At 41.4% G+C, this 16303-nt stretch overlaps 1 protein-coding gene across 2 annotated transcripts in view; it reads right to left on the bottom strand.

Moving 5' to 3' along the window:
- trrap (transformation/transcription domain-associated protein) overlaps positions 1–16303 on the bottom strand; it is a 336919-nt gene that overhangs the window by 305245 nt on the left and 15371 nt on the right. For both annotated transcript variants that reach the window (XM_059979022.1, XM_059979023.1), the window contains 9 exons: positions 16127–16252; positions 15184–15261; positions 12859–12947; positions 10202–10298; positions 9967–10105; positions 7177–7255; positions 5148–5382; positions 2266–2578; positions 1137–1234 (listed from right to left, as the gene is read on the bottom strand). In XM_059979022.1, coding sequence (XP_059835005.1) covers positions 1137–1234; positions 2266–2578; positions 5148–5382; positions 7177–7255; positions 9967–10105; positions 10202–10298; positions 12859–12947; positions 15184–15261; positions 16127–16252 — 1254 coding nt within the window. The remainder of the gene's footprint in view (positions 1–1136; positions 1235–2265; positions 2579–5147; positions 5383–7176; positions 7256–9966; positions 10106–10201; positions 10299–12858; positions 12948–15183; positions 15262–16126; positions 16253–16303) is intronic.

Raw genomic sequence — 16303 nt, 5'->3', positions numbered from 1 at the left:
CTCAGTTATCCAGGATTCTGGATGTCCAGATGTGGGGGGGGGCACTGCAGCTGCTGGCTACAGGCTGTCCACTGATATCATGAAGATTTTAAACATTAAAAATTGCTTTATTTGTCACATGTACATCAAAACATACAGTAAAATGCACGAACTATCAACACACTGCAAGCGTAGTGGCACAGGAAAAGGGAGGCAGGTTAGCACAGTGGCTAGCATATGCTATTACAGTCCCAGCGCATGGGTTCAATTCCCACCACTGTCTGTAAGGAGTCTGTACATTCTCCCAGCGACCAGGCCAGTTTCCTCCCACATTCCAAAGATGAATGGCTCAGTAGATTAATTAGTCACATGGACGTAATCGGGCAGTGCATCTCACTGGACCAGAAGGACCTGTTACCGTGTTTCTCTAAATTAAAAATTAAAATTGTTCCGCGCACAACCCACAAGCGTCACCATGTGCCTGGCGCCAACATAACGTGCAGGAAACTCATTAACCCCAACCCGTACATCTTTTTGGAATGTAGGAGGAAACGAGAGCACCCTAAGAAAACCCACGCAGTCACAAGGAGCAAAGTATAAACTGCTTACGGAAACCTGTATGAGTTCAACTCTGACAGCAATCGCCAGTACTGTAAACCGTTACCATAACCACTACCAGAATAGAATACTGAAAAGTTATTATATATTTTTTATTGTATTTGCACGGTTTATCTTCTTTTATACATTGGTTGCTTGTCAGTCATTGTGTAGTTTTTCAGTGATTCTATTGTATTTCTTGGTTCTACTATGAATGCCTGCAAGAAAATGAATCTCGAAGTAACTTCCGGTGAAATATATGTACTTTGATAATAAATTTACTTTTGAGTGTGGGTCTTCAGGCTCCTGTACCTCTTCTCCAATGGTAACAGCAAGAAGAAGGCATGTCCAGAATAGTAGGGGCCTTTAAAGATAGATGATTGACTTTTTTTCAAAAATCCAACTGACTTGACAATTTTTTTTTATTGTTGCCCTATGTGACTCCAGGCCTAGTGACATCGCTCTGAAATGACCTGGCAAAACACTCGGATTATAGACAGTGTCATCCCTGCTGGCATGCTGGCAGCAACTAAATCCCATCACAAGGTTCAGTACTTTACCTGGTATATATCCAAAGCCTGCATGGCATATTTAACCAGCTTGATATAAATCTGTGTTTCTTTTGGCTGTAACTGTTTGTTGGGAATGAATGAAGCCTCTGTAAAGGAAAGAAAACAAATAATTCAGAACCTGATGACCCCACACAAGAGCTCTCCACAGAGCACCTCATAAAATGTTATTATTTCGATGTTCTTATTTAACTACATCTCACACTGATTTACCCATTTAGGAAAAAGGCTTCACCACCACATCCTGTTGATAATCTGCATGGTGAGTAATTATTATTTATTAGGGTCTCATGCTTCTGATGCCAACCTCCACATCTCTGATACACAAGTCCTAATGCACAGATACAGACCCTTTGGCCCAACTAGTCCATGTCCAGTCCCAATTTCCTGTGTTGGGACCATATCTCTTCAAGCATTTCCCCTCCGTGTACCTATACAAATACTTCTGAAATTATATTACTGTACCAGCCTCAAGCACTTTTGTGGCAGATCATTCCACATACTCATCTTCCTTTGCGTGACCCCCCAAGGGCACTTAAGTCTTTCCGCTCTCACCCTAAACCCAAGCCCCTGGGGGGTTAGGAGAGAGGAGTTTGGGAGAGTGGGCTCAACCTCCCTCTCAACAACCTATCAATCTCTGCTTTAAATTTACCCAATGACTTGGCCTCCACAGCCATCTGTGAGAATGAATTCCACAGATTCAACACCATCTAGCTAAAGAAATTCTTCATCTCTGTTCTAAAGGGACACACTTTTATCCTGGGCTGTGTCCTAGGGTCCTAGATCCTTCCATTATTGGAAACATCCCGTCTATCCTGGCCTTTCAAAATTTGGCATCTTTCAATGAGACCCCCCCCCCCCCACTTTTTTTCCTGAACTAAAGCAAGTACAGGTCCAGAGACATCAAACATTTTACATTCACAGGATCATTCTCGTAAATCTGCTCTGCATCCTCTACACTGACAGCACATCCTTTCTCAGATACCGGGCCCCAGACTGCTCACAATATCAGAAGTGTGGTCCATCCAATGCCATATAAAGCCTCAGCATTACATGCCCACTCTTATATTCTCGTCATTTGGAAATGAATGATAAGTAAATGTGATAGTCTGCCCTTTACCTCCTGGCGCTTTGCATGAGGTTATGCCCCAAGTAATTGTCTTTACTCCGCAAACCAGCGTCTTAACCAAGCTGCGACAATCAGAGACTTGAAAAGTCTGCTTCTCCTCCTTGTCCTTATCTCCATGTTTGTCCAAGGCTGGAGCAGGGAGAGTCGGCGTGGGTGGGGCAGGAGGAGGCACAGACGAGGTGGGAGTCGCTTGGGCTGAAGCGATGGGGGCGTCAGTGGCCATCAACTCTGACTGAGGTTTGCACTTCTTGAAGATGGTGGACAACTGATAGCGAGAAATGGTGTGAAACTTCAGGACAAACACCTGGAATTGAAGCAGAAATGGAAGATTAATATGTACTGCCTTCCCTCACTAGCGGCCGATACTAATTCCAATCAATCACGGAAACGGATTTCAGCTGAAGGAAAGAGCTCAAACAAGCAGAATTAGAATTTTACATCAGTAACTACCTCAAAATAATTAGGAATAAGCTGTAATATTTAATTAATAATTAAGCTTTAACAAAGAACTAAGCTGCAATAATTAATATCTCAAATTTAGCCTAATATTGCCAAATATCTGCCCCTAATATCTAACCGTAATTCATACACACAGTGGCCACTTTGCTAAGATTCAGAGATACTCTTCTGCACACCACAGTTGTGACACATAGCTATTTGAGTTACTGTTACTTTCCTGTCAGCTTGAACCTGTCTTGCCATTCTCCTGACCTCTCTCATTAAAAAGATGTTTTCACTCACAGATCAGCCACTTACTGGATGTTTTTCTTTGTTTTTCACACCATTCTCTGTAAACTCTAGAGACTGTTATGTGTAAAAATCCCAGGAGATCAGCAGTTTCTGAGATACTCAAACCATCCTGCCTGGCACCAACAATCATTCCATGGTCAAAGTCACTTAGATCACGTTTCTTCCCCATTCTGATGTTCGGGCTGAACAACAACTGAACCTCTTGACCACGTCTGCATGCTTTTATGCATTGAGTTGCTGCCGCATGATTGACTGATTAGATAACTGCATTAGTGAGCTGGTGTACAGATATACTTAATAAAGTGATTATCAAGTGTATATTTGTGGAAGTTGTGCCAAGGCAAGGTAATGAGCAAGAAATGATCATTTACAGACAGTGTGCAGTCAACCCAGGCAAGAAAAGTCTTTGTACAAAGGTGAGTTATGCTTTCCAATGGGGATCAGAGCCATTTGTCATACCAAGATGAGATAAGAATATAAACAAGAATGTAAGGGATACACCAACTAGTGGACAATTACTTTACTCAATGTGAAGTGTTACGATGAGCATTAGAGGGCTCTGGGCCTGTACTCTCTGGAGTTTAGAAGAATGAGGAGTGCATCGCTTTGAAACCTATCGAATGTTGCCTCGATAAGAGTGGATTGTGGAGAGGATGTTTTCTAAGGTGGGAGAGTCTAAGACCCAACAACACAGCCTCAAAATAGAGGGACGTCCATTTAGAATGGAGGTGAGAAGGAATTTCTTCTGCGATCACACCCAATGCACCCTGAATGCAAGAGGCTACAGAGACTGGTGGGCTTAGCCAGTTTCATCATGCGTCCAGTTCTCCCGCCAATCGAGGAATGTCTACAAGAATCAAGGTCTCAGGAAGGTGATGTCCATCATCATGTACCCCCACCATCGAAGCCATAATTGATGAGGCCTCCAAGACTTGAAGAGCTTGAGTTTCTGGAAGCAATTTGGAAGGTACAGGATATATACATCCCAAAGAAGAAGAAATATTCTAAAGCCAAGACACAACCATGGCTAACAAGAGAAGTCACAGCCAACGTAAAAGCCAAAGAGAGGGCATATAATGGAGCAAAATTTAGTGGGAAGTTAGAGAATTGGGAAGCTTTTCAGTACCAGCAGTAGGCAACTAAAAATGTTGCCTACAATGCTGACAGCCTTTTCTGGTTGGCTGCCAATGGGGTCTGTGTTGGGACTGATTCTTTTTATGTTATATGTCAATGATCTGGATGAAGGAATTGATGGCTTTGTTGCAAAGTTTGCTATACAAAGATAGGTGGAGAATGGACAGATAGGGGTACGGAGGGTAGGCAGGAGATTGAAGCTGGGGGAAAATTGGATCAACTGTGATGAAATAGCAGAGCAGACTCGATGGGCCAAATGGCCCAATTCTGCTCCTCTGTCTTATGGTCTTATCGAAGACCTACACTGCAAGCTTCTTCCCCATTTCAACCAACTTGAAAGACCGTAACACTATCTCTGACTATTCCTTTTTTTCCTCTCTCTCGCTCTCTCTCTCTTTCTCTCTCAATCTGGCACTAGTTTTAGTTGTTATTTATTATAATTTATGTTAATTTAAGTTCACATTAAGTTTTGTCTCTCCTCTGTTTTTTAATGTACTATTATGTTTATGGGATGCACAGTAATGTGGCTGTCTAAGCACATCCTCGTCCAGGGCTATCAAACCTGGGTTCCATGGAAAGGCCCCATGGCATTAAAGATGCTGGGAACCTTTACTCTTGACAGTTGACAATGCTCTACCATCAAAGTGCTGCTGGACACCATTGAGCAGGAATTTCATGGTTACAATGGCGACACAGTAGCATCGTTAGTGTCACCTCATTACAGCACCAGCAGCCTGGGTTCAATTCTGCCGCTACCCGGAAGGAGTTTGTACGTTCTCCCCATGACTGCATGTTTCCTCCAAGTGCTCCAGTTTCTTCCCACAGTTCAAAGATGTACAGGTTAGTAGATCAATTGGTCACGTGTGTTATAGGGCGGCGCAGGCTCATTGGGCCAGAAGGACTTGTTACCATGCTTTAAAAATACTACACTGCTGCACAAATAAAACTTGCTTTACAACAAAAACTTGAACTAATTAGTTCTCCCATACCTCCAACATCCTCATCAGAATATCTCTTCCGTTCCCATTCTCCTGCTCGCTCTTGGATCGAATACAGTCCACCAGATTCAACAGCAGCTTGCAGGACATAGTCTGGATGCTGCTGGGCAGCGACTCATCATCGATGTTCTTCGCAAACAGCTGAACAGCGAGGGCCAGGTCATTAAGTGGGAGATGCTGGCGGACATGATGCACCAGGTCGGCCAGGGTGCTGTAGGCCAGAGGTCTGTTTGAACAATGGCAAAAGAGATGCAAGTCAAGCACAAATTTCCAGTAGGTGACACAACAGGGTGGAGCAGTGGTAGACTCTCTAGCAAGCCAGGTTCAATCCCAGCCTCCAGCGCCATCAGTGTGAAGCTTGCATGCTCCGTGACTACATGAGTTTCCCTGATTTCTTCCAAAATCGTGTGGGTTGGTGGGTTAAGCAACCACTAAATTCTCTCTAGTGTGTAGGTAAGCAGTAAAACTTGGGGAAGTTAATGGGAATTTGATAAAATGTTTTTTGTTTAATTTATTTAGAGATACAGCATGGTAGCAAGCCTTTCCAACCCAACAAACTCATGCCACCCAAACTACACTCAAGTGAACAATTAACCTACTGTACAAACCCATATGTCTTTGGACTGTGGGAGGAAACCCAGAGCATCTGGAAGAAACCCACGCGTCACGGGGAGAATGTACCAACTCCTTACAGACAGTGGCAGAAATTGAACCTGATTCTCTGGCACTGTAATAAAGTTGAGCTAACTACTACTTTACCACACAGTTAGGAGAGGATTAATGTAAAAGGCACAAGGTTGAGCTGGTTAGCATCGGTTATAACTTACTGGCTGTTGCATCTAAATTCAAGCAAGTTTTTCATTGCACCTCCGCATACATGTACTTGTGCAGATGACAATAAACTTAGACTTTAACTTGGACTGTGATGATGCAAGTCAGGACATGGGCAAAAATAATACTTTGGATGACCTTGCTAACAGAGACCAGGATAAGAGGGGGTGTATTGGACCAGAGGGCCCATGCTTTGAAATAGCCTTGCATCCCCTGAAAATAAGTACAGGAATCTGCAATTCCCATTTTCCAAGAATGCCTCATACACAACAACACTGAAATAGAAAGCCTCACAACGCTCCGGAGTTCTCTCCAACTATACACTCAGTGGACACCTTATTACATACCTCCTGTACCTAATAAAGTGGCCACTGGGTGTCTGTTCATGGTCTTCTGCTGCTGTAGCCCATCCACTTCAAGGTTTGGCACCTTGTGCATTCAGAAATGCTCTTCTCCACACCTCTGTAACGCATGGTTATCTGAGTTACTGTCTCTGTCCTGTTAGCTTGAATCAGTCTGACCTTTCTCTTCTAATCTGTCTCATTAAAAAGGCATTTTTGCCCACAGAACTGTCACTCACTGGATGTCACACCATTCTCTGTAAACTCTGGAAACTTATACATGGAAAATCCAGGAGATCAGCAGCTTCTGAGATACTCAAACCATCCTGTCTGGCACCAACAATCATTCCACAGTCAAGGTCACTTAGAACACATTTCTTCCCCATTCTGAGATTTGGTCTGAACAACAACTGAACCTCTTGACCACGTCCACATGCTTTTACATACTGAGTTGCTGCCACATGATTAGCCAATTAGATACTTATATTAACGACCAGGTGGACAAGTGTAGTTAATAAAGTGGTCACTAAGTGTATGTCAAATAAAAGTAGTAAGTTTTTCCAAATATAGTAGATCGTCTGGTACTTTTAGGAGATGGAGGTGCCACTGAAAAATTCTACAATAATGAAATTCTAAAGCTACATTTGTAAACACGCTGATATTAAGATGTCAGCACACTGAAAACTCATTAGATGTCAACACTGAAGTAACAAATTCTCAATTTTGCTGCCTTTCAATGCATTACGGTTACTGGCAGCCAAGTCATTGGTAATGTTTAACTTCTCCACACAGGTAATCTTTAATTAAACATCCTAATACATTTCCAGAGTCCCAAGCAAATGACTTACCTCAGCGTTTCACGAGCTGTGTACCCCGAGCCTATTAGCACAGATTCATCAAACAACTTATCCATGCATGGAATGAATTCTATAAAAAACAAATTGTTGGTGTTATGCAGAGAATGATCACTGGTGTCTCATTAATGCAAACATAAAAACTAATTAAAGATCATTAACTCTTCCCTTGTGAAAGATTAACAAAATTAGACCGTATAAACATGTTTACACTCCTGCTACTACTGTCCAGCATAGTAAATACTTAGTTTCACAAAGGAAACAGCAACTACAATGTCTGTTGTTAAAAATGTATAATCTTGAGATAGAGAGTTCACTGTTCACAATATGGAAAATAAATTTGCCCAAGGGATGGTTTAAACATACACTGCCATACAGTCACCAGGGTAGATATTAATCCTGAACAGTAATTACAAATGCATAATACTGTACGTCTAAGGAATCAGTTTACAGAACAACACATGAAATACAAAGCGACTACTACACTTTCACTGACTTGAGGACTTGTCTACAATCTCGTAGTCAATGTCAGCAAGACCAAGGAATTGATTATGGATTTCTTCAAGGGGACTTTGAGAGAACACACACTAGTACTCATTGATGACAGGAACCAGAGGAATGGTGATGGCCAGGTGAGGAGGAGGAATGAGAGAGAAACCAGAGTGGGCAATGAAATAAGGGAAAAAGGGAGTAGGGAGAAATTACCAGAAATTGGAGAAATCGATGTTCATGCCATCAGGATGGGAAGAGATTCATCAACAAAGGCTGTCATACACAAGGTCATTCCAACCGTGAAAGACAGTAAGAACCAGATCAGAGACTTATAGAGCCATACAGGGAACGAGCCCTTCCGCCCATCATGTCAATAACCAACAATGAAGCACTTATCTACGCCTCTACAAATACAGTTCGATGAAATGTCATATCGTATACAAATGGACAAAGGGCCGTTTGGATTACGTCCTATAACATGGCAATTCGAATGGGTCTTCTGACCATTTGAAAAAGATGCCTCCAAGACCGAGATTGATAAATTTTGGAATATTAAGCAATTAAGGGCAGGAAAGTGAGGTAAATGATTAGCCTTGATTTATTGAATGGGAGAGTTGAGTCCAAGTTCTAGTTTATTGTCATTTAACTGCACACGTGTAGACAACTAAATGTAAACAACATTCCTCTGGGGCCAAGGTGCAAAACGTAGTACATACACACTGTGCAAGTCTTAGGCACACACGTATATACAGCTATATATAGTACCATAGTAATTTTATGTATTGCACAGTACTGCTGCAAAAAAACATTTTATAACATACTTGAGTGATGATAAACTTGATCCTGATATGGCTCTCCGTTGTGGTCTGAGAGTGGGAAGGAGGCAGAGAGGGGGGGAATCATAGTTGGAAAAAGGGGAAGGAAGAGCAGAGGAAACAGGAAGCACCAGAGAGACATACTGTAATGATCAATAAACCAATTGTTTAAAATCAAATAACCTTGGCTGGTGTCTCAGAGTTGGGTGTGTCTACATCCACACCAACCCCAATATACAGTAGTACATACACACATAATATTTATATATAATTATATACATTGCACTTTCATAGTAGTGTTCAGAAGTCTCACAGTCTGTGGAAAGAAGCTGTTACACAGCCTAAAAACCCTAACTCTTATACTGCAGTACCTTCTGCCTCACGGTAGGAGATCAAAAAGATTGCAAAGAGACAGGCTGTATTCTTGCCTCTTTTTCTTATGCAAACCTGCATGGGCATACTCAAGAGCTGGGGAGGGTGAATTAGTCTCAGCGGTTCTATTTGGAAATATGGTTACAAGCTAAATGGCTACTTTTTGCATCAAAATTTTCTACAATTCTGTGACTTAGGATATAAGATGCTGAAAGTAGGGTAATACGAAAGAAAACGTGCTGTTAAAATAATCAGCAAGACACTCCAGTACAATTTATTATTATTTTCTTCTTAGACTTTCACACAACTTTAAAAACAATATTATTTATTAATTTGTTTCTCTTTACATATTTGCAGGTAGTTTCCTTGTACTGTATGCATTAGTTGTTTATCCATCTTTGGTGTAGCTTTCCATTGATTCGATTGTGTTTCTTTGTCTATACTGTGGATGCCCACAAGAAAATGAAATGCAGGGTGGTATATGGTGACATACAGGTACTTCAAAAAATAAATTTATTCTGAGCTTTGAAAAACTCATCACATTCTACAGGGGTTGTATCGAGAGCATCCTGAGCAGCTGCATCACTGCCTGGTTCAGAAATTGTACCATCTTGGATCGCAAGACCCTGCAGCGGATAGTGAGGTCAGCTGAGAAGATCATCGGGGTCTCTCTTCTTGCTATTACAGACATTTACACTGCACGCTGCATCCGCAAAGCTAACAGTATTATGAAGGACCCCACACACCTCTCACACAAACTCTTCTCCCTCCTGCCATCTGGTAAAAGGTACCGAAGCATTCGGGCTCTCACAAACAGACTGTGCAACAGTTTCTTTCCCCAAGCCATTAAACTCCTCAATACCCAGAGTCTGGACTGACATCTACATCATTTATTATTATGTAGTCCTGTGTAGGTCCGTAGTCTAGTGCAGTTTTTATGTTGTTTTATGTAGTCTAGTGTAGCCTTGTGCTGTCTAGTGTAGTTTTGTGTTTCATGTAGCACCAAGGTCCTGGAGGAATGTTGTTTCATTTTTACTGTGTACTGTACCAGCAGTTTATGGTCGAAATGACAATAAACTTGACTTGATGACTCAGAAATACATACGGTTGCGAAGGTCGGTGGTTAGAATGTGCTTGGCCGCAATCAGAAGTTCCTTCCGTAGATGCGCAGTTTCAGAAGGGCAGTTAGATAACAGTTGTAGCATTCCTTTTACCATCTGTTGAGAATATTTCCCCACCAACTCCTACAAAAAGAGATGCAGGATTGGTAATTCAGAATCAGATATAGAATCTCTTACATGGTTCAACTAATACCACAATTCAAAGGTAAAAGGGCATACCTGATAGATTCTTATGATATAAGCCAAAAAGGACAACGTTTTAATCTGTGCAGCGATGAAATCAGCATACAGTTCCTTGTTGTAAAGTTTATTTTGTCTATAATAAAGAGTATATCAGTTAAGGTTCAAATCTAGGAACTCAAATATCTAATTTTAATTGTAAAGTAAAATGCACAACAATTTATCTAGAACAATGTAAAGCATTTAAAAGATCTCTTTTTTTAATTGTAAAGTAAAATGCACAATAATTTATCTAGAACAATGTAAAGCATTTAAAAGATCTCTTTTCTACTTAATGTCTAAAGGTGAAAATCTACATGCACTGTAATCATCCAAATGATATTTGGCACTGTTTCTGGAGTCCCACTAAATCCCTACTACATCCATTATTGAAATTTCAACTATGGTTTAGTTAAAAAAAACTTTCCTATCTATCTACAGATAGCAAAGATCACCAGCTGAGACCAAAACTGAACCCAATCCAACTGTTGCTGGAGAGCCTTTTCAAAAGTATTCAATAGCTAGGGTGCTTCTATTCGGAGAGAAGGTGGATGACAGATGACTTGATGAAAGTGTGTAAGATGATAAAAGCCTTCAATGAAATGTACAGTCAGACATTTCATTTCCCCAGGGTGGAAATGGCTAACACAAGGTGGGCATAACTTTAAGGTGCTGGGCGAAAAGTATGGGAGTGAGATGTCACAAGTTGGTTTTTTTTACACGGAGAGTGATGAGTGCGGCAGATACATTAGGGGCACTTGAGGGACTCTTAGATAGTCACGTGGATGATATGAAAATGGAGGGCTACGTAGGCAGGAAGGGTTAGATTGATCTTGGAGTTGGGTAAAGGGTTGGCACAACATTGTGGACTGAAGGGCCTGAGCTGTATTGTACTATAATCTAATTGTTTTCCCTCAAGATAGTTGCAGCATCAACCCATACAGAGCTCTACTTATAATCCCAACCACTGCTAAAATGCGTAATGCCCCACAGTAGAGGAAGTAATTACCTTAGTGATTAACATATTCTAAACCCAAGACAATCAGAAGTGAACAGCAGGAGTGACGCGAGACTTTATTCACTGCATACTCCAGAGACCAACCACAAAACGCCCTGATTGTGTAAACTATAAACTGGCAGTCCCCGTGGAAGAAATCCAAATTTGGAGCGAGTTAAGAGAGCTCCTTTTGATATCAGCTAAATTCATTTATATTGACTAGCATAACAAAAAAACTGAGCAAAAAAGATAGATTGAGTTAGCAAGGAAGATGTGAATAGAAAATGTCCTGTCACCAAAAACTCTACAAATATAGTGATGCCTTTTTGTCCTGACTACTTTAACTTCTAACTTCATTAGCTTTTTTATTCCTATATAATTCTTTATTCATTATAATTATTAAATGTAAATTGGATGTTACGCCCTGACTAACACATCACACCAAATCCCTAGTGCATGTAAATGTGAATAAGGCTGATCCTTGATCCCGATGAAAGTATCCTGACTGGATATATCACTGTCTGGCACACCAAGTCAAATGTACAGCAGCATAAGTACAGACAGAAATAGCCTGTGACTAATACATTACAGGCACATCCCTTCCCACCATCAGTAGACCCTGCCTCAAGAAGGCAACATCTATCATTAAAGATGTCTTCCATCTGGGTCATGCCATCTTCTCACAGCTGCCATCTTGCAGCAGGTAGTCCCACACCACCCCATTTAAGAACAACTACTTCCCTTCAACCACTTAATTCTTGAACCAACCAGCACAACCCTAATCACTACAGTTTAGCAACTGTGAGCAAAATGGACTTTTCGTTCTAATTGCTGCCTTGTAAAAATAGTGTATAAATTATGATTCATTTAGGTTTTTCTTGTGAATGTTAATTATATGATGCCATGTGCCTGTGGTGCTGCTGCAGCATACATAACACCATTAGACAAAGGAGCAGGAATAGGTCTTATGCGTGCGCAGTTGCAATAAAAAGCTTGGTTGCAGCAGCATCACAGCTTTCATACATGCAGTTGTGCAGATGACAATAAACTCCACCGTTACTTTGACTGAACATTTCCAAAGCAATATATACCCAGGATTTTCCGTTTTCTTTCGAGTGCACTTTGGTCCTTCTTATCATGAGGCACAAAGATGGTTCAATCCAGGATACAAACCTGTCTATTTATCCTATATAAAGACATGCACCACAGAAATACTGAACAACGTAAAAACCCACTCTAAGTCTGCCAAAAGTCAGAGACTTCATAAGGTTGGTCAAATCCCCTGGAAGATTATATTCTTCATCAATCATCAGCTTTTTTGATCTGTGCTGCTAAACTGTGGAATTCAATACCTAAAACTATAAGGGATGCAGACTCAGTTGTCACTTTTAAACACCAACTCAAAACCTGTTTATTTTATCTTGCCTTTAACTAATAAGCACTTTGAACCATATTGCTTCTATGAAAAGTGCTCAATAAGTAAGTTATTATTACTTGTCACTGGTTCATCTGGGTGCCTGCTTCACTACCTTTCAAAATCATATTACACAGATGGCACGACACCAAATAAAAATGTGGTCAAAATGATCATAAAAAGATTATTTTTTAAAATGAGAAAAACCTTGTGGTCTACAGCACCATCTGGAGGAGATCCACTCACCTTGCTTGAGGTGTGATTTGTAGCATGATGGTGCTCATTATTAAAGGGACGAATTCGGATACAACATTGTGGATACTCTGCTTGTACAACTGAAATGAAGTAGGAACAACATTACATTTTAGACAATTAACAGCACAGTAACACAGCTGTTAGTGTAATGCTATTGTAACTTACGAGACAGTGACCCAGGAACATACCTTTCACTATACTGTTGTGGTTTGGTGGTGGTTGGGGTAAATCGGGGTTCAATTCCTGCCACTGTCTATAAGGAGTTTGTACATTCTACCTGTGACCAGGTGGGTTTTCTCAGAATGTTTCGGTTTCCTCCCGCAGTCCAAAACTGTACAGGTTAGGGTTAGTGAATTGTCAACACGCTACGTTGCCACCAGAAGTGCAGCAACACTTGCAGGCTGCCCCCAGCACATCCTCAGGCTGTCTCGGTTGTTGACGCAAATGACACATTTCATTGTATGTTTCCATATTCCGATGTACAAGTAACAAATAAAGCTAATCTTTATCATTAAAACACAAGGCAGGAGAAGGGGTAACAAGCACTAAGGAAGTAATCACAAGGCAAGAATCCAACCGCAACAAGCCTCCCCTCGTTTACCTGATTAAAGTTCGTAATTAGGGTGGGAGTGCAGCAATAGTATTACTCGCTACTAGATAAGACTATAAAAGACAGGGGCAGAGTTAGGCCAATCAGCCCATCGAGTCTGATCCACCATAACATCAATGACTTGGCTTCCACAGCCATCTAGCTGAAGAAATTCTCCTCTAAAGGGACATCCTTCTACTCTGAAGTTGTGCCCACTGGTCTTAGATCTCCCCACAAAAGGAAACACCCTCTCCATATCCATTGTATCCGGGCCTTTCAACATTTGGTAGGTTTCAAAGAGTCACATTGCAAGGATAACAACTCATTAGCAGTCATGCTGATTTGACAGGATCAGCAGCCCAATGACATAGAATTCACAATAATGCTGGAATTCCAGGAAAGCAGCAGGTTGAGCAGCATAAGGCACGATTTATTATCCCACTAATCAAGAACCTATCAATCTCCACTTTAAATATACCCAATGACATGGCCTCCACAGGTGTCTATGGCAATTAATGCTTCTTTGCAATGGGTGAATGAGAATAAATAGTTGAGGATTCAGCTGCTGGCTTATATTGCTGTAACTGCCTAGCAGAAAAAAGCACGAGGGAACTGCCTTATCACAAACAAGAGAAAATCTGCAGTTGCTGGAAATCCAAGCAACACACACAAAGTGCTCGAGGAACTCAGCATGCCAGGCGGCATCTGTGAAAAAAGAGTACGGTCGACATTTTGGGCTGAGACCCTTCAGCAGGACTGTCTTATCCTTACAAGAGCCTTACCTTTAACGTCGGTAAATTACTCGAGCACTCAGCCACAATAACCAGTAGCTGTATCCCAGTGCAGAAACAGTAACACGTGCTAGAATACTACATCAATTCAAAATGCATTCATGATTGTGATAATTTGCTTAAACCATGGGTTGGTTTAAGCAAACTAAAACTCATTTGGACCATGTATATATTAATTATGAGGGGCATAAAGAGGGTAAATACACACAGTCTTTTCCCCAACAGTTGTGGAATCAATACCTAGAGGGCTCAGGTTTAGGGTGAGTGGGCAGACTTAATAACAGAATTAAAAATACACTTGGTCTAAGATGTTAACTATCGTGTGCTATCATCAGTGGGACCATCAGTTCGGCCGGCTTATGATCAAGACTCCCTCAAGGTGGTGGGCCAGCAGAGCTAAAGCACCACCTCCCACTGATGAGCTTAACAACTTTGCATCGGCCTCTATCAGAGTTGTTGGTCGCTTCCATCCAACAGATAGTCTACTCTTCAGGGGTCTATGCAGCTACTGAAGGGTCTACAAAAGATGGATACACTGTTCAACTATCTGCCCCTCTGGATGTAGTTGGTCCTCGAGAAACTTGAGGGACAACTTTTTCCACAGAACGAGTGGTCTCATAAGCCATTGTGAAGAATTAGGCCATTTGGCCCATCAAGTCTTTGGAATGTGGGAGGACACCGGAACTCCCAGAGGAAACCATTTGAAGCCAGTGGTCACTGGGAGAATGTACAAACTCCTTACAGACAGCGGCAGGAATCGAACCTCAATTGCTGGCACTGTACCATGTTATGCTAGCTGCTACACTAACACCACAATAACTTGCAACAGGATGGGATGTTAAATGATTTTACAGACAGAATCCTAAAACGCCACAATTTCCCAAGCATTAAAAATACAATGGTGCTTTAAAAATAACAGGAAATTATAGTAACTACCTGATACATGAGAACGACAATGATCGGCAGCTCAGCCAAGACCTTGAGCGAAAGGGAGCCTTTGGGAATTATGGTATGCTGAAAGATAAATATTTCATATAAAGATGGAGTTTGACATTAATATAGAGAGAAAGCATAAGCATTTCCTAAAAATAAAAAGATGCTTGGAATGGACTGCCAGGACTCGTGGTGGAAGCAGATACACTCAGTGGCCATTTTATTAGGTACACCTGCTCATCAATGCAAATACTAAATCAGCTAATCATGTGGCAGCAACTCAATGCATAAACGCATGCAGGCATGGTCAAGAGGTTCAGTTGTTGTTCAGACCAAACATCAGAATGGGGAAGAAATGTGATCTAAGTGACTTTGACCATGGAATGATTGTTGGTGCCAGATGGGGTGGTTTGTGCATCTCAGAAGCTACTGATCTCCTGGGATTTTCACACACACTCTAGAGCTTACAGATAATGGTGCGAGAAATAAAAAACAGCTTGTGAGCAGCAATTCTGTGGGCGAAAACGCCTCGTTATTGAGAGAGGTCAGAGGTGAATAGCCAAACTGGTTCAAGCCGACAGGAAGGCGACAGTAACTCAACAGTGGTGTGCAGAACAGTATCTCTAAATGCACAATATGCCAAACCTTGTAGTGAATGGGCTGCGGCAGGCGAATGCCATACTGGGTTCTATTCCTATACCAAATAGTCACTGAGTGGACAATAGTAGTTTTATTAGACACAAGACCTTCTCCCTCACTACCCTGATCAAGATACCCATCCCATTTTGTGCATCTCTTCTAAAATTTAAATGTTTATGTAGATTAAAATTACCACGATTTTTCAGTCTTTACAAACCATTAAAAGAGACACAGTTGTCCGAGTTTGGGTTCAAAGCATCTAGTCGCTAAGGTGAAGTACAATACAAGTTTAGATAGGTGTACATACCGTTCTTGATTCACTATCCTCTCGCTCGGGGTTGGTCTTGACTGCAACCTGCGTGATCATGCCCACCATCTCTGGGGAGGGGACGGTGTTGTCAGCGATTGCTTGAGGCTTCTCGAAGTATCGTGTCTAGGAGGAAATAGAAAAATTAAGGATTTTGCCTCAAGAGGAGTTCAGGAA

Source organism: Hypanus sabinus, chromosome 9 (assembly GCF_030144855.1).
Source record: "Hypanus sabinus isolate sHypSab1 chromosome 9, sHypSab1.hap1, whole genome shotgun sequence".
Taxonomy (NCBI): Eukaryota; Metazoa; Chordata; class Chondrichthyes; order Myliobatiformes; family Dasyatidae; genus Hypanus; species Hypanus sabinus.
This window is presented reverse-complemented; position numbering and strand designations above follow the sequence as displayed.